The 25,436-nt window shown below is 21.5% G+C and overlaps 6 protein-coding genes across 6 annotated transcripts; 1 reads left to right on the forward strand and 5 right to left on the reverse strand.

The window, feature by feature from the left end:
• Window positions 1-86: 86 nt before the first annotated feature.
• Window positions 87-1,124, reverse strand: PCHAS_0724800 (lysine decarboxylase-like protein, putative; the record flags this gene model as incomplete). The annotated part of the gene is made up of 1 exon (XM_739097.1): window positions 87-1,124. One exon carries the CDS (start codon window positions 1,122-1,124, stop codon window positions 87-89), a length of 1,038 nt encoding a protein of 345 aa, XP_744190.1.
• A 1,114-nt stretch (window positions 1,125-2,238) lies between these two features.
• PCHAS_0724900 (50S ribosomal protein L10, putative) lies at window positions 2,239-3,072 on the forward strand (the record flags this gene model as incomplete). The annotated part of the gene is made up of 1 exon (XM_016797729.1): window positions 2,239-3,072. The coding sequence occupies one exon, from the start codon at window positions 2,239-2,241 to the stop codon at window positions 3,070-3,072; it is 834 nt and encodes a 277-aa protein (XP_016653655.1).
• Window positions 3,073-3,418: 346 nt separating this feature from the next.
• On the reverse strand, window positions 3,419-6,337 carry PCHAS_0725000 (ubiquitin carboxyl-terminal hydrolase 13, putative; the record flags this gene model as incomplete). Its single annotated transcript, XM_016797730.1, has 4 exons — window positions 3,419-3,509; window positions 3,626-3,713; window positions 3,798-6,094; window positions 6,243-6,337. 4 exons carry the CDS (start codon window positions 6,335-6,337, stop codon window positions 3,419-3,421), a joined length of 2,571 nt encoding a protein of 856 aa, XP_016653656.1.
• A 505-nt stretch (window positions 6,338-6,842) lies between these two features.
• On the reverse strand, window positions 6,843-12,728 carry PCHAS_0725100 (structural maintenance of chromosomes protein 3, putative; the record flags this gene model as incomplete). Its single annotated transcript, XM_016797731.1, has 21 exons — window positions 6,843-6,869; window positions 6,970-7,078; window positions 7,162-7,212; window positions 7,297-7,426; window positions 7,559-7,645; window positions 7,789-7,882; window positions 7,975-8,082; window positions 8,204-8,277; window positions 8,396-8,456; window positions 8,550-8,670; window positions 8,771-8,895; window positions 8,994-9,041; window positions 9,175-9,267; window positions 9,365-9,883; window positions 9,977-10,363; window positions 10,490-10,611; window positions 10,761-10,863; window positions 11,003-11,125; window positions 11,212-11,328; window positions 11,464-12,461; window positions 12,641-12,728. 21 exons carry the CDS (start codon window positions 12,726-12,728, stop codon window positions 6,843-6,845), a joined length of 3,585 nt encoding a protein of 1,194 aa, XP_016653657.1.
• Window positions 12,729-13,631: 903 nt separating this feature from the next.
• On the reverse strand, window positions 13,632-18,342 carry PCHAS_0725200 (conserved Plasmodium protein, unknown function; the record flags this gene model as incomplete). The annotated part of the gene is made up of 4 exons (XM_016797732.1): window positions 13,632-13,891; window positions 14,007-14,103; window positions 14,190-14,255; window positions 14,434-18,342. 4 exons carry the CDS (start codon window positions 18,340-18,342, stop codon window positions 13,632-13,634), a joined length of 4,332 nt encoding a protein of 1,443 aa, XP_016653658.1.
• Window positions 18,343-23,427: 5,085 nt separating this feature from the next.
• PCHAS_0725300 (calmodulin-like protein, putative) lies at window positions 23,428-24,322 on the reverse strand (the record flags this gene model as incomplete). Its single annotated transcript, XM_016797734.1, has 5 exons — window positions 23,428-23,443; window positions 23,543-23,645; window positions 23,766-23,936; window positions 24,068-24,200; window positions 24,293-24,322. 5 exons carry the CDS (start codon window positions 24,320-24,322, stop codon window positions 23,428-23,430), a joined length of 453 nt encoding a protein of 150 aa, XP_016653659.1.
• Between the last annotated feature and the right edge of the window lie 1,114 nt (window positions 24,323-25,436).

The following is a 25,436-nucleotide window of genomic DNA, read 5'->3' on the forward strand; positions in this document are numbered from 1 at the left end:
AATATTTGTATGAGTTATGTATGCAATTATAAAAAAAAAATATGACTTTTAGCTAGCTGAAAGGTTTGAATTTTTTTTTTGATAATTTATCTAGAATCTTTAACCTCTTTTGGGGTTGTAGAATTTGAATTTTTCAAAAAATTGATAACACATTCATATGCTTCGTCAACAGAATCTGTCATAAATAAACTATCTACATCCTCTTGATGTGCTAATCCATATTCAACTAGCATATCAAAATTTACAATGGATTTCCAAAATTGTTTTCCAAATAATACGATTGGTACTTCTCTTTTAAATTTTTTACATTGTTTTAATGCAAGAATTTCCATTAGTTCATCTAAAGTTCCAAATCCCCCTGGCATTATAATGAATGCTAGAGATAAATAAACTAACCAGAATTTTCTTGTAAAAAAATAATGGAATACAAAAGATAAATTTTCATCAATATATGGATTTGGTCCTTTTTCAAATGGTAATTTGATTGAAAATCCTAGCGATCTTCCATTTGCTTCTTTACTACCCTTATTTGCTGCTTCCATAAATCCGGGTCCTCCGCCTGTACAGACAGCTACATTAATTTTATTTGGTTGCTTTATTTTTCCATTTTCTTGTGTTTCAAAGTTTTTGTTTTTAAAAAGGGGATGATTTTTTGGTAATTGAGGCAACATATTTTTCACTACATCTTGCCCTTCTTCTGTTTCAAAAAATAAAGATAACTTTTTACAAAGTTCCGATATTTGCGAATAATATTTTATCGACCATTTTAATTTTTCTAACTTATCTAAATCGTTTTTTACTTGTTCATATTGTTTTATTTCTGTGTCAGATAATGGAATATTGTCTTTTTGCTTTTCATGAAACTCTTTTAATTGATTTTCGTATTTTATTTTATTCGATTCATATTTTTCATTACTTATAGCTCTAGATGAACCGAATATTACAATAGTAAAAAAAATACCTTCATTTCGTAAGCAGTCTTGAACAGTAAAAAATTCAGAAAGTATACGTGCAAGTCTTCCTTCTTTGCCCAATTGAAAGTTTTCTTTTAGTATATCATTTATTATTTGGGCATCAAGATTTAATATATTATTATTGTTATTATTTTCATTTATTAATTTCATTTTTTATATATGAATTTCTATGCTTTATATGTTTGTGTATATAATATGTACATATGCTGTATCACAAAAAAAAATATTTGGAGGCAAATCTTGTCGACAAATTATATACAAATAAAAATAACAAAAATATGGCTAAATAGTATTTTTAATGATTTATCTTAATTTTTGTATAATTTGATATAAAAAAAATTATTAATATTTGTTTATAACATATAAATATATATTTATTTGAAAACAAATATATGCACATATATATGTTATTATATATATTTTTTTAATTATAAATTTTAAAGAGCCAAGCCAACATTAGAAAAACTACGTGATATTTATTTTATACTAATGTGCTATTTTTTATACCATAGTTGAAAGGGAAATTTTATATGTGTATAATTAAATATTGCTGAATATGCCTATGTTTTTAATATTCGCTTTCATTAGGAATATATATATATAATGTGAAATATTTTATATTTGAAAAATGAAACATTTATAGCGATATAAGAATAATAAAATGCAGATAGTAAAAAAATTCGCAATTTTGTATTAAAAAAAATACACTTATATTTTCTTACTTTTATCCACTATTCGTAAAATATATCATTAAATATATTCTCATATTTAATACATAATATTTATGAGAGATACATTTTTTACACTTTTATAACAACCCCCTAGTTTATAATATTTAATTATAAAATATAAAACGTTATTTATATGCTATGCTTTTTAACAGCGATAAAGAGAATAAACAACTTTATATATATCCACGCGTGTATTTGTGACAAATATTCAATTTTTTAATAAAATTATTGATAAATAAAATATTATTAAAACATTGAAATTGTAAACATAAGAAATGGAACCAATTATAATAGCATAGAATATCCATATAAATGAATAAATGATTGAATGTCGTATGTAATGTTTTATATGTATGTGTGTGCAACTAATGTCAGGTGGACAATTAAATGATACCCACCAATTGGTGAGTATTAATTTACAAGCACAATAATATTCCTTTTTTCTGTTAAAACATTCTAAAACGTGAAAAAAGGCATTTTGAGAGTCACTATATTTTTGTTTAAAAAGGCAGAGATTACTGCATATATATATAATGTTCTCTGTAAGGGTAAATGTGAAGTATTTAATATTTTCAATATTTTTTTTGTACTTTATTTATCAAGCATGTTTTCCTGAACGTTCAGAAAAAAATAATAAAACCAAGCCATTTTTTTTTTTAATAGCTACAAAAGTAATAAAAAAAAATGGTGGGAAATTAGGGAGGAAAAATATTATTAAATTATTTTTGGAAAAACCCAATTTTACACACATTGGAAAAACAGGAAATAATAAGAAAAAAATTTATAATAAGTTTTTGTTGAAAAGTCGAAAATGTAGTGGATATAGAAATACAAGAGATGGAAAAGAAGAAACTGTTCGAAAAATGAAAAGAATTTTAAAAGTAACAAAATTATTAATACAATTAAATAGCTTTAAATTAACACCAAATTTAAGAATGGAATTATTAATAAATATGCCAAGACCACATATACGTATGCATATGGTAAAAAATACTTTAATGGAATTATCCGTAAAAAACACACCGTTTGAAGCAATAACACCACACTTAACAGGAAGTAATGCTTATTTTTTTATAATGAATGAAGATTATATATCTTTTTCTCTTTATTGTAACAAAATGTTTTCCTCAATATATAAAGAATATAAAACAAATAATTTTATAAAAATGGCAGTATATGAAAATACAATTTTAAATAAAAAAGAAACAGAAGATTTGATAAACTTAAAATCTTATAATGTCTATTTTGGTCAGCTTGTAAATAAAATTAATCAAATAATTACAACTATACCTACATCAATTATGCACATTCCATCGTCTATAGCTCGTGGAATTTATTTGCATAACAAAAAAAAAGAAAATATGTGAAATTTTTATAATTGAATAATTAAATTAAAGGGTTTATAGCTATTATTATTCCCAGTAATAGCGAAAAACATATTTACACAACATTACATTTTTATGCTTCATAGAATAATTCTCTATTATCCTTTTTTATCAATTTTGTTTTATTTTATTTTATTTTTTATTTATAATTTTTTTGTAACATAATCAATAGTTGATACGGAAAATTTGCATATGTTTTTTTTTGTTTTTTTTTGCACACGCATTTTTTATAAAAAAAATAAACAATCATATAAATATATAGGTGAACTCGCCAAATATTAACATAAAAATAAAGTATATAATACAAACTTATTCTACATTTTTACAATTATATTCTTTTGTATAAATGAATGTAGGCTGTATCCTTTCCCAAATTTTCATTGCACAAGCCGACCTTATTATCATTAAATACGTACCACCTAAATAAAAAAAAATATATATGAATAGATAAGTAGCTAACTAGAGAGAAAAAAAAGGTTTTGTGGTGGAATAAACTGGGAGAATATTATTTTTGACAATAAAATGATAAACTTACTTTGAATTATCCTTGATATAGCATATGTAGTGACCTGAATTTGCATTATTTCCTATGTGTACAATTGATGCTACCAATTCGTAGTTTGCTATATAAAGGAAAATAATATTATATGCATATATGGATATGTGTATGCGGGGAATGAAATTTTTATTAATGATATGTTGCTTACCTAAACCATCATCACATTTGTTGCTGTTTATAATCGCATTGCATTTATTCTCTGTGAGGATATCCATATTTGAAAAAATATAATCAATTGATTTTTGGAGGTCATTTTTATTTATTAAAAGAGAAGCCATAGCTACTTCTTTACTTATTCCCATCGAAATAATAGAATCTAAATTATTTTGATTAATTTCAGTATTTTTATTACTTGATTGTGTAGTATCTAATTCGACGGAATCTTCACCATATATATAAGATATACAATTATTTACATTTTTTATTTTTACTTTTTTAATTGATTCAATTATTTTATCTTGTTCAAATCCTAAATCTAATAAAGAATCAACAACATCTTTATACTTTTCAAGAATATTTTGGTCACTGTTTTCATTGTTACATGTGTTATTAGTATTTGTATTTGTATCCTCATTTGCATTTTTCTCAGCTCTCATAAATTCTAAATCTATTTTATCATGCGCTTCAATAGGTATGTTAATTTTTTTAGCACACCAATTTTCATCAGCATAAAATCGTTTAAGATGAATAAAAAGATATGGTGGGAAAGATTTAAATTTCATATCTTTTTGTGCATGTACTTTTTTATTCTCTATTTCTGAATAATAATCATTTATGTTATCTTTTTTTATATAATTTTTTAAGCAATCCATTAAAGAAATTTTAATATTTTCTGACCCTGTAGTTTTATCAGGTTCATTTTGTTTTGTTTCCAATTCTTTTAACACTGAACTATCGATTGGTATATCTAAAGACAATATGATATTTTGAAAAGAGCTCACACTTTTATTTCCGATTTCACTTTGTATTGTTTGTTCGATTTCAAAAGTGAAATAATTAAAAATAGACTTATCTATATTTGAAATAGTGTCTGCATCAAAAGGAAAATAAGGGTTTGAATTTTTTTCAGTATTATCGATTTCTCCATGTTTTCTTTTATTTGTTTCTGTAATTATGTTTGTGGTACAGTTTGATAATCTATCGAATATTTTATTTTCATTATCTATCAATTCATTTATTATGTAAGATAGATATTCATATATATCTTGTTGGCTATTATTACAAAAAGGGTTGTTTCCCTTTCTGTTAACACAGTTTCTAAACATACTTGGATCAATACTAACAGAATTTTCTTCATCAACATCACTATCATAATTAATTTTAATATTTTTATTTTGACATTCTTGTTTAAATTGTTTAACATATTTTTTTTTGTTTTTAATGTAATCTTCTTGATAAGCCATATAACAAAGTTTAGAATATTGTAAGAATAGATCATCATGTGTTTTATTATTTCTATCTAAGCTTGATAAAAAATTATCTAGATTATTTATATATTTTAAACTTATACCTTTTATGGATAACAAAACTTGTAGTGCACAATTCATATAACATGTATTGCCTAAATTTATCAATCCGACTTTTCCTTGTTCACAAATAGGTTCTATTCCTTTATCCAATATTGATGAGAAATTAATATTTTTATTTTCTTGTATTTCTTTTTCTAATGTAGTAATTTCAGTTTTTTCTAAATTCATTATATTTATACCTAGATTATTCAAATGAGTAGCAATATATGGATCTATTACACTATCATTTTCATCATCAGCATATGAGAAAACATCAGCATTTCCGTCTTTGGTTATAGTTCCTATTTTAACAACTAAAGGATATTTTTTTCCTGTTTCATAAAAATGTTTTAAAGCAGCACCTTCTTCATTGTTTAAACATCCACCTCCATAGTTATAAATCTTTCTACCACAACCAATATATCCATCAGATAAATTTAACCATAAATTTTTTTTTGATTTACATACTGCACATTCAATATTTTCATTTTTTATTTTTATATTAGGTAATTGTATTAAATCTTTTGAATATTTACTTTCTTTTATTTCATTAACCCATTTATTTATATTATCTTTTTTAATTTCATTTTTATGGTTTATTATATTATTACATATATTTATTACAGTTTGATCTAATTCACTTAGCTTTATATATATACCTGTTTTTATATCATAAACAAAATAATCATATTCGTATTCATAAACTTTATTATCAATAAATCCACCTTCTGCATTAATGTTTAAGTTTTTTATTTCCTTTTCTTCAACATTTTCTAGCACTTTCTTTTTCTTTCTTATATTTAAATAAAATCTATGTTCATCTACTGTCGCTGAGTTATTTGTCCGAGCACAATTCACTTTCAAATTTTTTAAACTAAAACTTTCGAAGGATATCAAATCGATGAAAATCCCGTCTTCAAATATGTCCTTATGGCCGCTGTAAATTGGTAAATAAAAATATGCATGATTTTATGCAAGCATATGTATGTACATATTACAACATGTCATGAAGATAGTACATGATAAATTACACACATTATCATAGCAATTCATATGTTTTTATTTTTTTTATTAAAAATGGTTACGTTATACTACATTCTCCTAAATAAATTACATCTTCTTTGGTTGGTTCTTTTATAGTACTAGAAATTAGAGATATGATGTTTTTAATATCAGCCATATTGATTTTATTTTTTCGATTTTTGGTGTTATAATAAAAAAGTTAAAATTTGTTTACTATACTTTATAGGGTGTCACAAATATATATATATATAACTTTTTTAAAATATTATTATTTTTATTATGTTATTCTTTTGTTAATTTATTTTAATTCTTTGTAATTATGTTGCTGCACATAGCACGTTTTATTTTTGCATAACAAAGTGTTCTTGTATTTTTACTTTTTATTTCGCTTTCTTTTTTTTTATAGCAATACAGTTTTAAAAAAAAAATATATATAAATTAATAAATGGATTTTTTCATATATTGTTATAAATAAAATAAAAAATTCATGCACTATTGTATTAAAGCCTAAATAATAAACTAAGTTCTATATATGCACACGTATAAAGTAAAAAATATAAAAAAATCGTTTTTTTTAAAAACAAAAAAGTGAAAAAACTTAATATATAAAAATGTATGTTTAAAAAAATAGGATCCTATTATAGTTAATGCATAACTCTGTCCTAATTTTCAATGGCATTTTTCTCTTCCTAAAAAAATAAGTACATATACAATATATTGGTTATCATTATATACACATACATACATGCATACACTTGTTTAATGCGTTTTTTGTTGATAGCTTATTACAATGCTAATGATTTCGTATGCCTCCTTTTTCGTTCCTTTTGTTATGTAACTTTCTCTGTCTACGATTTTAACAATGTACATATTTTCACAGTATTCCAATAGCTCTTTTCTATATTTAAAAAAAAAGTGAAATATTTTATGTATGTATTTATACGTAAATTGGTTGTTTATGTATAATTCTTAAATATTTACCTAAATGTTGTAATAATAAATTGTGTTCCCTTATTAGCTAGCTCTCTTAGCCTGTTACGAAGAAAATAAAATATTATGTACATACGTATGTTTATTAGTATGATGAGGTGTAATGTTAATATTTTTTTTATTTACAATATTGAGAGGTTGTCTCTGTGAACTGTATCAAGGGCAGCATCGATTTCATCGAAAAAGAAAAAAGAAAAGTTATCAATTTTGTTTAAACACAAGAATAGGCAAATGGCTACAATACTCCTTTCTCCTCCTAAAAGAATAATTAAAATATATAGCATGTATACAATTATAACCAGAAATAAATTGGGGTAAACAACATGTTTGCTTTTCATTTTGATAAACCATTTTGTGTATTCATAGGTTTATCTTTCAGTTTAATTACCTGACAATTCTTGAATTGTATAATTCATTTTTTCGTCTTCATTTGAAGTTATATTTATGGATATTCCCGTTATTTTATCGATATATGCTGTCAAATAAAAATGAAATTATTTTTACATATTTTGTTGAATATTTCGTGAGTAATTAATATATATACAATAGGCAATGTGTGTTTATGTCAGCTAATTCAACAAATGCATGTGGAATAATTTCGGTTCCATGTTTGCATACCTTCATCGTCTACATATTTTTTCCTTATTCTTTTCTTTTGATTCATTTCGTTTAGCCTTTCTTTGTACTCCTTTTCGCTCATTCGTTTTAGCATCTATTAAAAGGGTGTGTGTATGTATATTACAAAAAATGTGTAATTGAAAAATATAAGTTGGCATATCATTTGTTTATTCATTAATTTCTAACCAAATTAGCTTTTCTATTTTTAAACAGTAGTGAAAAATATTCGGAAAAATATTTATTTATTTTTATGTATGTAGCTTCAAGGGCTTCATCTTTTTTTTTCCCAATATGCTGCGAAAAAAAAAACAAAATAATACAACATAGCATAATATAGTCTAATATATGTAGAATAATAAATAAATCGATTATTATATGTGTATATGTAAACGATGATAATAATTTATGTAATTACTTGTATCATATCTTTAATATTTTTATAAGACGTATTTATTTCTTCGCTTCTTTTTTTTAGTTCATTAAAATCGCCTATTATTAAAAAAATATTATGAGTAAAGAAATGTATCAATAAAAATTCTGTACATATATGTGTATGTAATAATAATGTTTTGGATATTTGTGATGTCGGTATTTAATGCAAACGTACTCATCAGTATATTCAATCTGTCTCCTGCTTTTTCGTTTATGTTTGAATATTGTTTTAATTCCTAAAGTATTACAAAAGAGGAAAATAATATTTATAGCCAACCAAGCGCAACGGTGCGAAATATATATATAGTATATTTTATTTCTTTTTTTACTAGTGTAATCGATTTAAGCTTTGCAGACAATTGTTGTTTATCATAATTTTGATACTCTTCCAAATTTTTTATGCCTTGAGGTAATATAATTTTCTTTTTCCTGATATTTTCTTCTTTTCCCCTAAAAAATACATGATATTATGAAACATATATTTTTGGTATCGCTTAAAAAATATTATTTTTTTTATGTAAAATATGGATATTGAATATGTAATGCTTACTCTAAAATTCTGAGTTCCTCATTTGTTTGATTCATCTGATGGCATAAGTCTAATATTTTTTTTTTATGTTTTTTTTCGTTTATTAAAATTTTATCAATGTTGGATTTCACAATTTCCATCTCTTTCTGCAAATTTAATGAAAAGAAATATATAAAATAATAATAAGTGTTTTATCTTTTAATTATTATGACTTCACAATTTTATTGTCTTTATGTTTGTTTACATTTATTTGTTTTATTTTTTCTTCATAGTGTTTCTTCTCTTTGTCGATCTAAAATAGGAATTAAGAATTGAAAATATATGTATATACAGAGAAGGGGGAATAGAGATAAAATAATAGTAATAATTTCATTTTATTAATTTTTATGTTTGTACAAAAATGTAAATATTATGTATTAACTTACCTTTTCTACTAATTTTTTTTTGTCTTTCAACTCTTTGTTATATTCTGCAATGTCTGCATCTTCATAGTCCTTCATGTATATGTTTGAGTCGTTCTAAAAAAGTGAAACAATCAAAAATGCAGTGATAATTTGAATAATAAGCAGGGTGAATAATGGATTGGTTGTAGTTAAAAGGGGAAAGTGGCTGTACCTCATTTCTCTTCTGATATAGCAACTCCAATTTATTTTTAAAATCATCATATTCATTTCGAACTTTATTAAGGTCTTCTTTTAATTTTTTCACCTCATCATTTATAGAAGTAATATCGTTTTCTCCTTTTTTTGATTCATCTGGATTTATACTATGATTTCGTAATTGTAATATTTGCATTTTTAATTGATTTTTATAATCCTCAATGCTTTCTTTTTTTTCTTGTAAACTTTTAATTTTTTCATTGGCTTTTCGAATATTATCATCATTTATGTGTATATTATTTGTGATTGAATTAAGTGACGTTAAACATCCATTTTTTTGAGCCAACAAAGTTGATTTCTGGTCATAAATAATTCTTAATTCCTCATCTAGTTCCTCAATATTATTAGAAAAATTATCAATATTTGTTTTTTCTTTTGTTTCTTCTTCTCTCAATTCTTTTAACTTATTATAAACTGTGTATACTCCATATTTTTTTTTACTGTAACCACCATATACAAAGCCGTGTTTGCTTAGCTGAAGAGAAGGAATACAAAATGTACATAAAGGTGTGAAAATATGTATATATTTATTTATTTACTTATTCATTTTCTACTTTTTGAGACTTACATAATCCCCGTCGATGTTGACACAGTTGTAGTTGTCCTCCAAATAGTTTTGGCACGATTCCAAAGATTTCACAATAATCGTTTTAAATAAAATGCTTTTCAAAAATTCATATATTTTGCTATTATAACTTACACAGTTAATTAAGGGAATAATGTTTTTATCGTTTGGATAAACGAAGTCATTATATTTTTTTACATTCAATAATGGTACTATAGTTAATTTTCCAAAAAAGAAGTCCCTAAAATTAAATTCTTTATTTGTTTTTTCTTCGCGTTTTTTTTCTATAAATTCTACTATATGTTTGGCTGTTTTCATATCTTCAACGATTAAGGTAAAATAATGACTTTCTAAAATTGTGTCAACAGCTTTTGTGTAATTTTTATCGACCTGCATGAAAATGAAGAGTGGGTAAATGGGGAAATAAATGTTTATATATATGGGACAAAAAGTTGTATTTTTCAAAACATCAAACAAAATGATATAAAATATATTCATAAATAGGTAGGTTATTACATTAATGTTGTCTATCAGAAATCCTAAAATGCTGTCCTTGTTTATATTTGATTCCTTTAAAATTATATCCACCATTTTAACAATTTCTTTATTTGAGCTTTTTACCATTTCTTCGTATTTATCTGAGGGATTAAAAAAAATGAAATAATGCAATTCAGTAAGGATATTTATAGGTGGTCATTGATATTGTGTATGTACTTTCATAGAATAAGTATCTTAATTTTCATAACTCGTTAGAAATAAGTAACATATAGGATGCGCGTTTTCTTACCATTTACTTCAATCAGCTGACTTTTTATATTGTTTAAATTTGATGTCCCCTCTGATATCTTTCGTTGGCATTTTCTTTTTTCTTCAACACAATTTTCTGATTTCTAAGGAAAAATAAAAAAAAGTGATGTCCAAGGTATAAAAAGAAAGAAAACAATTTTAACCATAAAAAATATGTGGATATAGACATTCAAATGAGTAATATTTATGGGGATATATTATTCAATTGGAAAATATGTTTACCTTGTTAAGTTCATTTATTTCGGTTATGTATTTTTCAGATAAATTTTCATTTTCCTTAACATCTTTATTTAATTTTTTTGCTTCGTCTTTCAATTCTTTCAAATAATTTTCATTTTTCATTATCTAAAAATGGAATAAACAATATGGTATAAAAATGTGATATGCATCTATTTTATGATTTATATTTGGTTCTCTTTCTATTTTATTACTTCTTTTTCTAAACCAGATAACTCCATATTAATATCATTTATCATTTTCTCAATTTGTTTGACATTATGAGAATAATTAGCATCATCCGAATTTTTTGCCATATTTTTCGATAACAACTGAAATGGGAAAGAGTACATACACACATATATATATAGTAGCATGTTTAAGGTGATATATGATTTGATGAAAATAATATGACATCGATTGTAACGTTTTTATATTTTTCATTTAAAATGTGTAAGATATCTTACCATATTTATTTCGTTGTTTTTATTTTCAATTTCCTTTTCTTTTAGGGTGATAACATCTTTGAGAGTCCGTAACTTTTCGTTAACTCTTAAAATGAACTCATTAATTTGATTCATGTTTTCAATTTGATTTTTATTTTTCGATTCCTTCAAAGATTTTTCTTTTTTCTTTTCATCTATTAAAATTTCTAACTGTATAATATTTCTTTTGTTTTGTATTTCCTCTGATATTGTTCTATCGAATTCGTTTTGAATTGTAACAATTTCTAATTTCATTTTATTTAGTTTTTCTGTATACTCTGATTTTGTTGTGTTACTTAAGTTTAGAGCATTGTCTTCATCTTGTGTTTTATTTTTTAGTTCTTGTAATTTTGATTTTAATATTTGTGTTTCCTCATATATATTTTTATAATTAATTTCGTTTAAAAAATATTCTAAATGTACTTTTTCTTTTTCGAGTTTTTTATACTCTAAAAATTTTTGAAACTCTTCTTGCAAACTTTCTAATTTTGTATTCATTTCATTAAATTCTTTTTGGATAGTTTCTTTTTTAGCATCACATTCTCTTAGCATAGATAGACCATCTTTTTTTTTTTCTTCGAATATTTTGGCACCTAATATACTTTTTAAATAATTTAATATTTCTTCTTCTCTCATATTACTTAACTTAATTATTTGTCCCTGTTTAATTATATTGTATAAATTATTAACACACAAACCGCAACTTTCTAACAATTCTACATATTGACTTTTACTTATATTCTTATCATTAACATATATTTCACATTTCATATTTTCTAAAACTTTTTTAATCTTAATTTCATTTTCTTTAAACATACTAAAATATTTTTCAGAGTTGTCAAAAGTTATTTCAACGTAGCAACTTCTAACTGCATTACCTATTCCTTCATGTAAAAAAACTTGTTTATACTCTGACATATCACTTAATATAAACTCGATGGCCATCAAAATGTTGCTTTTCCCGGACCCATTGAACCCAACTATAAAAAAAATGAAATGAAAACGTACATGTGTTTTTTACTATATATATATACATGGGTGTATGACACATTTTTCAAATAATTGCATCCATTTTCAAAATGAAAATATAGTATTCAATATGTGATGTAATAAAAGTATTTGTAATTTTACAATTATTTATAAAGTAAAAATGTATTACCTATGCAATTAATTCCTTTCGTAAACTCAATGACCGTTTCATTTTTATATGTCCGGAAACCTTTTAATTTTATTTGTTTTATGTGCATTGTTCTATATTTCAGACATTGTATTTTTCATGGGTTATTATTTTCCCTTTTATATCATAAATGGGATAAATTATGATGTAATGTATGTATTAAGAAAACTGGAAGAAGGGAATGAGAAAAAAAATGTAAAACAAAAAAAAAAAAATCGAGCTCTTATATACACTTTATCAATTCGATGAAAAATATTTATATCATTAAAATAACAACAAAGAGAGAAAAAGAGAGATAGAAAAAAAAAATTAGTATGCTATTAACAATTTTATGTTTTACTTTCTTAAAATATTATTTTATGGCACTTTATTTTGCTTATGTGTATGCTTGAAAAATACGAAAAAAAAAATGTATATACATGTGCTTACATAATTTAGTATATATTTTTATACATATGCATACAAAATATACCATATAAAAATATAATTATTTCATTATTTTTACATTACATTTGTTTTGGATATATTGTATGTTCTAATAATTAATATCACATATTATTTTTCTGTAATATTTAATAAACGTCTGAAACTTATACTAATGCGTAAATCATTTTTAATGTGTGTATTTTTATTTTTATTATTATTTTTTCCTATTAATTAAAAAAAATATTCACAATATATGAAGTTATTATATAATATAATTTTATGCAGATACAAATTATCGCGTAAAAACGCTTAAAAATATAAATGATCTTTCAATTTTTTTTAAAAAAAAAAGTATATTTGATACTTAAAAGGGATGTAAAAAAAGTTAACACATAAAACACAACCTAGATATATAAATGGGTAAAATGTAATGATGATTTTACGTAAAAATTAAAAAAGAAGATAACAGAAAATATAAAAAATAGTAATTATTACAAAACAAAGTTATAAAGATATACACAAAGAAATGAATAATTCTTGTTTATGTTTAAAATGGTTTTTCGCGCTTCTTCTTATTGATAATACCTTTTATATCAACTATTAAGTCTTGTATGTTACCAAACTGTTTATTTTTTTCAAATCTGATTAATTCTCTATGTAATTTATCAATAGCTTCATATAAATCTTTATGCTTGTTATTCTTTTTAAGGATTAACAAAATGCATTCAAAAAAATTTAAAGGAATACTCTTTAAGTTAAACGAGTTCATCACTATGTCAAAAACTTTCAGGGCTATCGTGAGGTTGTCTATAAATAAAAATTATAACAATCATTTTTTAAATTGAAATATAGAAAATGTATAGAATAAATGTACCTCTATGTTATGTAAACAAGTGTGTATTTTTTTTCCTTTTTCTTTTACCTTCAAAAAATGCAGTTTTCATAACGATGTAATATATCTCGAAGTTGGTTACACTAGAGGGTGATAAAATTTCAAACTCTTTGAAAATTTGGGTATTCTAAAAATATATAAATGTAAATCAAATGAGAAAGGAAATTATGTAGAAATTGCACATGCTTTTTTTTCATTTTATTATATTTTTACCATTTTCTTTTCAAAATAAAGAGAGAAAACATCCATCAATAGCTCCGTATTTGGAGTGGTGTTGCACTATAAGACGGAGAAAAATAAAATAATTATGAATATATTATAAAAGAAAATATAAGGCATATTTTTGTTTATATGTGTAAGCATTTTTTCAACATATGAATATTCAAGAGGGAAATTTATTTTCTACAAAAATGATAAACTTTTGAAAATAAATAATTTTTTTATAAATATAGCTAACCTTTCTTAACATCTCTAAGAAGGTCATGATATTTTGCACTTTTTTTTTGTTTAAGTCATAATATATGCACATATAAATAAAATTTTGATAATTCTTTAAATACTTTATAAAAAAACCTTGAGTTAGTATATTTTCAAAATATTCCTTATTCTTCGATTTTAGCATGTTAATAAATTCGTTAATATTTATTTTATTATTATTTTCTTTCTCTTGTAACGGTTGTTTAGAAGTATTAAGGGTGCATTCATTTTCTGTAAAATGATTTGTGTTTTCCATAAAAAATATTATAGTTATTATTGATAAAACGTTGTCATAAATTCCATTTAGTATTTCATATATATTAAGAAAATCTTTTGAGTTTAAATATATTATATTTTTATATGTAAAAAATATATCTTTCAATATATTTATTAATAAATCTATGTTTTTATTAGTTACACTATTTTTTAACTTGGTAAATAAAAAATCTTTTAAAGAATCCTTGTCTGTTTTGTTTGTCCCAACTGTATATTTTAGCTTAACAAATAAATTAGCAACATTATTTCTGTTGTTAGAACTATTTGAATAAGATTCATTTTCTCCAATCCAATTTTCTTCATTATATTTTTTTTCAATTACATCATTATATAAATAGCTTCTTTTTTTTTCTATAACTTCTTCGTTGGGCATTGCCATTCGTTTATTATTCAATTTTTTATCAAACACATCTTTTTCCATAATTCCATTAGATAAGATAATATTATTTTTTAAAAGAGAAAATATGGATATTATGTTTTTGTAATTTACAGAATCAATTAGATTTTTATTAAAATCGTATGAATAATACATGTCTGATGATACTATTTCTTTTATATTTTGTGAATTTTTTATGTGATTTATACACATCGATATAATGTTTAATATAAAGTTTGGTATGTATGAATATATTTCATCTTTGTTTGTTTGAATTATCCCATAATTATTACCAATAAAAAAGTTCAAGATGTTTTTTTTTAAAAACATTGAATATTTTAAATCATTTTTTACATATTTTGTTACATAGTAATTTAAATATAATAATAGTAAAAAGGATATATTTAGAGCTATTCTATAATTTTGTTTGTGAAAAAATAAATTTATTGATTCGAAAAATATGTTTAATATATTATTTATATTACTATATTCATTTTCTAATATATTATATGATGAAGGATAATCAAACAATATATATTCTGCTATAAAATTACTTAAGACAAATAAGCTCATTTCATATTTATCCTTTTTCGCGATTTCATAAATTTGATGACACAAGTCTGGGTTCTTTTTTAAATCCTTTGATTTATATATGTAATAAAATAATTCATTTTTTCTTAAATTTATTATATCATTATAAATTATAGTATTTTTTTCAAATATTGTATTTTCTGTTTTATTTTTCTCCACCCCTTTATCTTCACTTATGGCATTTTCTTCCATTTTTACACCGTCGTGATCATTTACCTTTTCATTTTCATAATTTAAATTGTTGAAAAATCTGATTAATATCAAGTATGTTTTGTAGGTCTTAATGTAAGAGTGATTTAGTAATAGAAAATATAGCTTCTTTATATTTATGAAGCTTTTAAATTTTATAAAATATTTTAACAGTTCATTAATGTTAAATATATCAATCATTAATTTCATGTCACATTTTTTCTTTAAATAATCACACATGTGTTTATATAACAATGTTTTAGTTAAAACAAAATACGAGTCTTTTGAAAAATATAAATTTAAATAGTATTTACTGATTAAGCTTAGTTCATTTAATATATCCCCTTTGTCTACATCACATTTTTTAAAGCTTTCTATTAAATTTTTCACATTTAGATATTTAATAGGTATATTCTTTTTTAATTTCATAGTTTTATATACCTTATACACTTTATCATACTTATGGTTATATAAAAATGATTTAATAAATAAACTATATGTTTTATTATTTGCATATAAGTTATCCCTTTTTTCCAATTTTTCAATCTTATCATATTCTTTGTTTTTTATTAAGTGAACTAAATAGCTGTTCAACTTTTCCCTCATGATGGTTAAATCTGATGAATTTACATCTTGACCTTTTATATGTTTAAAAAAAAAAGTATCTTCATTTTCTTTTTGACCGTGGTCACTATCACATTTGTCGATTTCTTTTTTATTTCCATTACTTTCAACATCATTTTTTGTAAATAAAATGCTAGTATCATTTGTATTTACATTTTTTCGTTCATTCTCTACATTTTTAATTTGTTCATTAATTTCTAAAAGTAATTTATATGTATTATGAAAACTGGAGTCCTCAGCAACATTGTTTATAACTGAGTTAGTAATTTTTTTTGCATATGCTAAATGTTGATCACTAAATGAGCTGAAGTTATTTTTAAACAAATTCAAAACTATTATTACTTTAGAATAATCTCTTATGTTATATAAATTATGTAATAATATAAACACCATATAATTAAGAATTTGTAAGCTTTGATCATGCTGGTCTTTGTCTTTTAAAATATGTTTAAATCTTAATAAAAATATAACACAAAAATAATAATCACTGAAATAAAAAAAAACATAAAACAATAATAGCTGTACAAATAAATTATTATATAACTCCTTAAATTGTAAATTATTCTCATATTCCTTCACTAATACATTTGTTTTATTATTTACAATACTTTCCTCCTTTTCATTGCTGTTTATATCTTGCGTATTGGTATCATTTTGTTTTTCTGTATTAGTAGTGTTTTCGTATTCAATAACATTTTTAATGGATTCATATTTTATTTTTTCTTTTTCAAAAATGTTGTTAATGACATACTCTCTGTACACATTATAATTTGAATTACTATCATATTTTGCATCACCTTCATTTTTATTTTTGGGATTTATTTGGTTATGAATTAATAACATAAAATAGTAGAAACGAGACTTACTTATATTATAAGTGTACAACGAAAAAATGGACAAAAAGAAAAAATCTGGGTTTATTACATATTCATAGAAATGAACCAGATGTGGATTATCTTTCATTAATAAATTCAATGATGAAAATATTTCTGTTAGAAAATAAAATATACTATTATTATTTAAAATTGCGTCATTACTTAGAATATAAAGGAAATTTATGATATTCATTTTTATAGAATCATTTTTTTTTATGTTTTTTATGAGGTCATATATATTTATAAATTCACTTTTCATTTTGTTACATATGCATTCATCATTTAAATAATTCTGTGAATATTTTATTATTTTGTCCATGTTATTTATTATTTCATTTTTAATAAAACTGAAAGACACATAATTATCTTTACAATACGTTAATAACATAGTGTATATTTCTAAATGCTTGAAAAAGTCAGTTGCGTCAATATTCTCAATTGAAATAGACTCTAAGGAAAGAAAAAGTGATTTTATTTCTTTTAAATTATATATGTCGCCTAATCTATTTTTTTTTTCATCCACATCTATATATGCTTTTTTATATTTTGCACCCAAAATGCTTATTAAACTTGTAATATCTTTAGTATTCACATCATGGATTGTTATTTCATCCCAAGCATTTATATTCGAAGTGAAATTGGAAACAAACTTATCTAGATCATTCTTAATTTCGTTTTTACTTTTATTACAGGGATATGAGGTATTTGTAATGTATTTCTCTATATATTCATATACTTCATTTTTTTTAGTATTTAAGGGTTTCAACGAATTTCTATAAGATGAAAATGAATTTTCTAATGTTGTTATTGACCTTTTATGATTAGGTCTTTGTATTTTTAATAAGTATTCATTTGTATTTAAAAAGGAAGTGGGCTTTAACTGGAAACATGATGCCATTTCATGGTATAATTTTGAAGTTGATATAAAAAAAAGAATAATATAGAAAATATTATTCATATTCTGTCATTTTGCCTATTCAAATATACTCCCATATAATATATGCCCATAATACTTAATTTCTCATTAGATTCAACAAATAACATATTTACTTATTTATATAAAAAATACGTTTATTTAACATTATGGAAATATAAAAAAAAACAGTAAATGGATAAAAAAAAATATTTTTTTAAGTTAAATTGGTCGAAAAATTACAACAATATTTTAAGTGTTCATAATGATTAGCCCCCCAAGAATATTTAGAAATGTACATATGTAAGAAATTATTATCTATCTTGTGTAAGAAAAAAAATTATGTAACGTAAAGGAGCTATTAAATGATATTTTAATATATTTTATTTCGAAGTGTTAATAAATTATATATATTTATTGCATCATTTATGACGAATGTATATATGTAAAACAACTTGAATAATATTCAAAGTGATTATGATGTTGTATTATGAATAATATAAAATATGTTTAAAGGGGCATGATAATATGACCACATATATTCAAAACCAAAAATATATAAGATAATTCTAGAATTTTATATTGTATCAAATTTGTATGATATAAAATAACTACGTTTTCCATTATTTTCTAATAACAAATAAAAGAAAAATTGAAATAATAAATGGTGTAAAATAAATAACATACTTATCTTAAGCATAGTCAATGATGCACTTCATTAATAGTTTTTCTATAGGATGATATGATACAATAAATTCTATATTGAGAAAAACGTGTTGTTAAATCATTTATTTTAAGGTTTATTAAAATTACTAATAACAATATGGGGAATTTTATGGTCTTTTTTTAGGTATAGATGTAAAAATGTAAATACACTTAATATTCCATTTATTATTCATCACCATAGTCTTAAAGATCAAATGATGCGATTTTGTCGTTTAAATTTAATATACATAAATAATTTTATATATTTATGTAATAACATGTTGATATATTCAAGAGGTGATGATATAATTCTATATACAGACAAAAAACAAAATAATAATATACATTAGAAATCAATAAGAAATAATTTTGTTAACTTCAAAATGTACCAATGGCTCACTTTTTAATTAACATGGATTTTATAAAAAATCAAACTATTAAGTCATTAAGAAAAGTGTGAAATATTAGTGTTCTGCATATATGTAGCATCTTTAATTTTTTGAAATGTAAATTTTATTGTTTGTAAGATTCGATTAAAATGTCTCTTGTATATACAAGACTATAATATACTCAAAATGTAGTAAAATACCATTTTATATTTATTGTTACAATTATCAGATTCATAATAAATACCATTATTCTCATAAGATTAATATTCTATATTGGTAATGTGTATTCGCTTACAAAATGTATTAAACTAGCATCTAAATATTTAAAATACTTATCATTTTATATGCGTCAAAACATTATAATCATGCATGTTATATAATTTATTACTATATTAGAATGAATTTGAAAAAACATATATCAATTGTCTTCAAGTATGTATTTTTCTATGATTTAAACGGATCATTTTGTGTTCAATAGTAAGCTTACTATATTTAGTATGAATACAATAATAAATGTTCAAAAGAAAATGCATAACATAGTATACGTTTTCAAAATATGAAGCTAGCAATTTATTTTGGTTATAAATTCATTTATAGATTCACAAAACGTAAAATTAGATTTTGAACTTATGTATAACGTCCGCCTTTTAATAAATTATATTCTTTATAAGTACTAAATGTACACACATTTTACTTATTTTACATATTACCAGTATAGTTTGATTATTATAAAGTATATCAATACATATTAATGTTTACTCCCAAAAGAGTGTTTTCTTCGTAAAAAAGACAATATTTTGTAAATTTAGGTAAACTGTTTAAATTAATCACATATTGTCTTCTAATACAATAATTGTTATAAACAATCTATAATAATAAAATAGTATGTAGCTATCGAAAATAAGACAGATATTAATAGCTTTTAATTGTTTAAATATCATATGATTTTAAATAATTCAAAATTTTAATTCTTTTAGATATAAATATAACAATATACCTTAATAATAAAAACACATATAACTCTTTAGTAAATAACAAATCATTTAGAAATTCAATATAATTAAATTAACAATATATTAGTAAATAATATAAAAACATAATTTTATCTCAATTATTTTAATTAATATTACAATAATTTAAATAAAAAATAAAATAAATAAATTAAATATAAATGATAATAAAATAATAATTAATATAATTTAAATAAATAATAAATTAAAAATATTAAATAATAATATAATTAAATAAATAATATAAATTAAAATATAATATAGTAAATAATTAATTAAATAAAATATATAAATTAATATTAATTAATAAAACATATAAAAATAATATAATTAAAATAATAATATATATTAATTAAATAGACATATAAAATAATAACAATTTATTTAAAATAAATAATATATTAAATATAAATTAATTAAATAATAATAAATAATTAATTAATTAAAAATAAAATAATAATTATAATAAATATATTATTAAATAATTAATTAAAATATTATTTAATTAAATAAAATATAATATTTTATTAATATATAATTAATAAATATAAAATAATTTAATTAAAAAATATAATATAAATATATTATTAAATTAAATATAATTAATATTATAGTTTTAATAAATTAAATATTATAAAAAACAATATATTATTTAAATAAATATACATAAATAATTTAAATATTAACTAATTTAATCATAAAAATAATGAATAATAATAAATTATTATATATTTATTAATATTTAATTTATTAAATAATATTTTAATATAATTATTTTATTTAAATAATATATTAATTTAATAATAAACATTTAATAATTATTTTATTAAATATATTATTTAATTTAATAAATATTATATATAATTGTTTTTATTTAAATAATATTATTTAATTTAAAAATATTTAATACTATTATTTTATAATAATATATTTAATTAATAAAAAATATAATTAATTATAAAAAGACATATATATTCATATATTTTAAATAATATTATTTTATATTTAATATATATTATTAATTAATATTTTAATTTGTAATAATTTTATATTAATTAATATTTATTAAATATATATTAAATGGGAATTATATAATTAATTTATTATTTAATTAAAAAAATATATATTTTAATATATTAAAATAATTATAATTGTTAATATTTAATTTATGTATTTATTAAAATATAATTATTAGTAGTAAATAATATTATTTTATAATTAAAAATAAATATTATTTATTTAATTTAATACATTTCAACTATTATTTTATTGTATATATAAATATTATGTTATTGATATTTTAACTATTTAATACTTATTTCTAAATTAACAAATATATAATTCTATATTTAAAATATGATTTGAAACTAGCATAACATAAATGAATAATATCTTTTTAAGAAATAATTTCTCTCAATATATTTATATATCACAATAATAATATTTGATTAAACACATAAATTAATAAAAGACATACTTCATTTCAGTATACATAAATGCATAGTATTAAGAATATTGTTGAACATGCCTTTATAATATAATGTGTTATCATTAATAAATTATATTATGTGTAATTTATAAAACGATGAAAAAACAATGTCTATTGATTGTATTTGTTACATATAAAGAATCATGCATATACACAATTTAAATAATATCAAAATTAGTTTTCGTTGTATAGATGAACATCTATTCCTTTCATGCTGATTCATAAAAGTATAAAATTTGTAAAATATACCAATTGAAATATTATGTGCATATTTTAATAATTTTTGTTTGTAATACTCGATGTATATTCTTTCCAGCTTTTAAAACATCTTTATTGCTTGCAATGTATAACATTTAGCAAAAAATGGTAATCATGAGTATTTAAAATATATAAGAACCTTGTTATATGTAACTAAGATATGATAAAACTTATAAAGTTATAAAAGCGATAAAGATATAGATATAAAATAAAGTAAATTGTGTTTATTAAATGATGAATTGATATAAAAATACAAATTATCCTGAAAACGGTAAAACATATTTTGAATTCAATTATTACAAATCTAGCTATTTAAACATTACTCCTTTTAAAGAGATTCATAAAACGATTTAGTAAAAGGGGGAAAATACATAAAATAAACTATATACTACTAATAATATATGTATTGTTATGTTAATAAGGAATGGTAATAAATGTATTACAAAAAAGACAAGTTCACCATAATATAAATTGTATATTTAGCTATATTAAATTGAAATGATAATAATAGTTTTTATTTTAACAAATTCACATAACCATATAGAAGTTTTTAAATAGTTAAAAGTAACAACTTATATAAATATATCATATTTCTTATTTTCATTCTATTTAATTAGCTATACAATTTGTTTTTTAGGTAACACACATTTTAGACATGAAACATAGTAAATATAATTATTTACAAATTTTATTTTATATAATAAAGCATATATTGCTTAAATAAAAAACAGAGATTTCATAGTATGTTTCATTAATCTGATCTCAAAGAACTGAAAAAAACAAATATTATGTTCCATTTGTGGTATTTTTCGAATGTGAGCAATAGAAAATACACAAATATATTTTAATATAATTTCCACATTGAAAATTATATATCTTAAAGATGGCATAGCTTAATATGAACTGACTTTGTATTATTTGAAATTATAATTTTTTAAAAGTTTATGAAAATTAAAATGTTTTACATCATAATATGATATTTTAGTTGGATAATATGATGCAGCAAATAAGTAAAAAACGAAAAAATAAAGCATTGGTAAAAAATTTTTGTTACACAGATTCTTATAAAACTGTATGCATGTACTAAAACAAAATTTCATACTGTTTAAAGGTAAACAATATGAAAAGGCATTTGGATAATATTGAATATTTCTAAATTATCTAGAATAATATATCAATATTTGATTATAATTAGTATATTTTTTATGATTTTGGTGGAAACATGATACTCAATCCAAAAGAGAAAAAACAAAGAAATATTCCAGAATGTGTTTTTATATCACTCTTTTAATACCCTAAATGTTAAAAATATATAGTCATATTTATAAGATATTGAATTTATATATATTTTATGTATAAAGGAAAAGAAATCATGAAATAGTATTTTGATTTACTTGTATATAAATTCATCAAATGATATTTCCATATTTTTAACGTGATTGAATTCAACATTTAAAAAGGAGTCTATTTCATCTTCTGTTAATTTTACACCAGTACCTACACATTGATATTAAAATGCATTTTATTTGGAATTAAATATGAAATATAATATCTTCATCATCTTAAAATTGAAAATCTCGGTATTTTGTTGTGTATCATAATATATTTAGAACTTACCCAATGTCATTAATAAATGCTTTAGTTTTGCAAAGGTAATTGTTTTACTGCCTTCTTTAGTATGAGCTTGTAACGCTGTTAATAGCATTTTCCCAATGTTTTCATCGTAATAAAATTCTTGCATAAGAGCATAGAAATTGTTTAAATTTAAATTCCCATTTGTCTTGCATTCTGTATTTTGTTAAAAGATTATTATAAGATTAATGTAATATTAAAACAATATATGTTATATATGATATACTGAAATACGCGATTTTAAAAAATGATGCAAACCAACAAAAATGTATATATAATTATTTCACCTTCGAGCAAAGACGCTGATTCATCTTTGTTAAGATAAATTCCAATCGACTTTAATAGATATAGCAACTGATTCCCATCTAGTCCATTTTTATTTTTATTGAATTCATTAAATATGAATTCGATTTCGCGTCTCTTAAAAACATATAAAAATTGTGGAAATTAAGGTGAATATAGAATGATTAAGTGTTTTATTTATGTATTAAATAAAAATATGTTTATATTACCCTTTCTTTAGAAAACTTATACTTGTCCATTTATAATATTAAATGAGGATTGCACTGGAGGAGAATTGCATTTAAATTTCGGTACTTATCTGTTTTTCTTTAGACAAATAAACATAAGTTTTTTATCAAAAATGATAAAGTAAATGTTTCTATTTAATTACAAAGACCTATAAACATATGTATATTAATAAATTTTATAACTCTGAAAAGTATCAACTTTAGTTTTGCGCTTCTGGAAAATACTAAAACACATTTTCACTATAATTTAGGAATGTATTGTAAGAAAAAGAAATTTATTTGGACATCTTTGGATAATGGCATATTATAAAGATTTATATTTAAACATGCAACACATATGTGTATGCAAAAACAATTTATGAAAATATTGCGGATAATAATATTTTGTGTAAAAAGAAATGAAAAAATAAAATTTTAAAAAATGAAAAACTTGATATTACATAGCAATATTTACATAATTATTAAAAAAATAATGCGATATTTAATCAGTTTAGTTATTGTGTTTTTTGTAATAATTCATCTTATAATTTATATTGGTATTACACAAAAAAACAGAAAAAGAAAAATTCTCTAATTTGGTTTTATCAAACAATTTTTTATAATTAATTTGGATCCTCATTTTATTTTTGCAATAATAAATTATTACCAATACAACTTTTGGTATATTACTATAATTGGGGGCAGTAATAATACACAATTTAAAATTTATAAAATACACACTAATTTTAATCGCAACAATCATAACCAATTTGTATATTGTGTATACTTTTCTTTGGTTATAAATTAAAATAAAAATATAATTTCCTTTTAATTTTACAAACATGTTTCCAAAACTCATTAATTTAATAAATTATGTGTATTAAAACTTGTGTTTTAAGCAACCCATGAATTTCTTTCTCTGGGTAATAACACAATGGCAAAATTAAAAATAAAAATATGACTATATTTCGTATATAATATATATTGGGAATATTTTTATTTATTTGTTTCATAAAAATTGATACATGTATATGGTAAATATTCCCATGAAAATTATGAAGACACATACCATTTTAGGTTATAAAGATAATGTTTATCCTTAAAGACATTGTAGAAATAGAACAAATTCGGTGTGCCTATTCTTATA

This window comes from Plasmodium chabaudi (assembly GCF_900002335.3).
Source record: "Plasmodium chabaudi chabaudi strain AS genome assembly, chromosome: 7".
Lineage (NCBI taxonomy): Eukaryota > Apicomplexa > Aconoidasida > Haemosporida > Plasmodiidae > Plasmodium > Plasmodium chabaudi.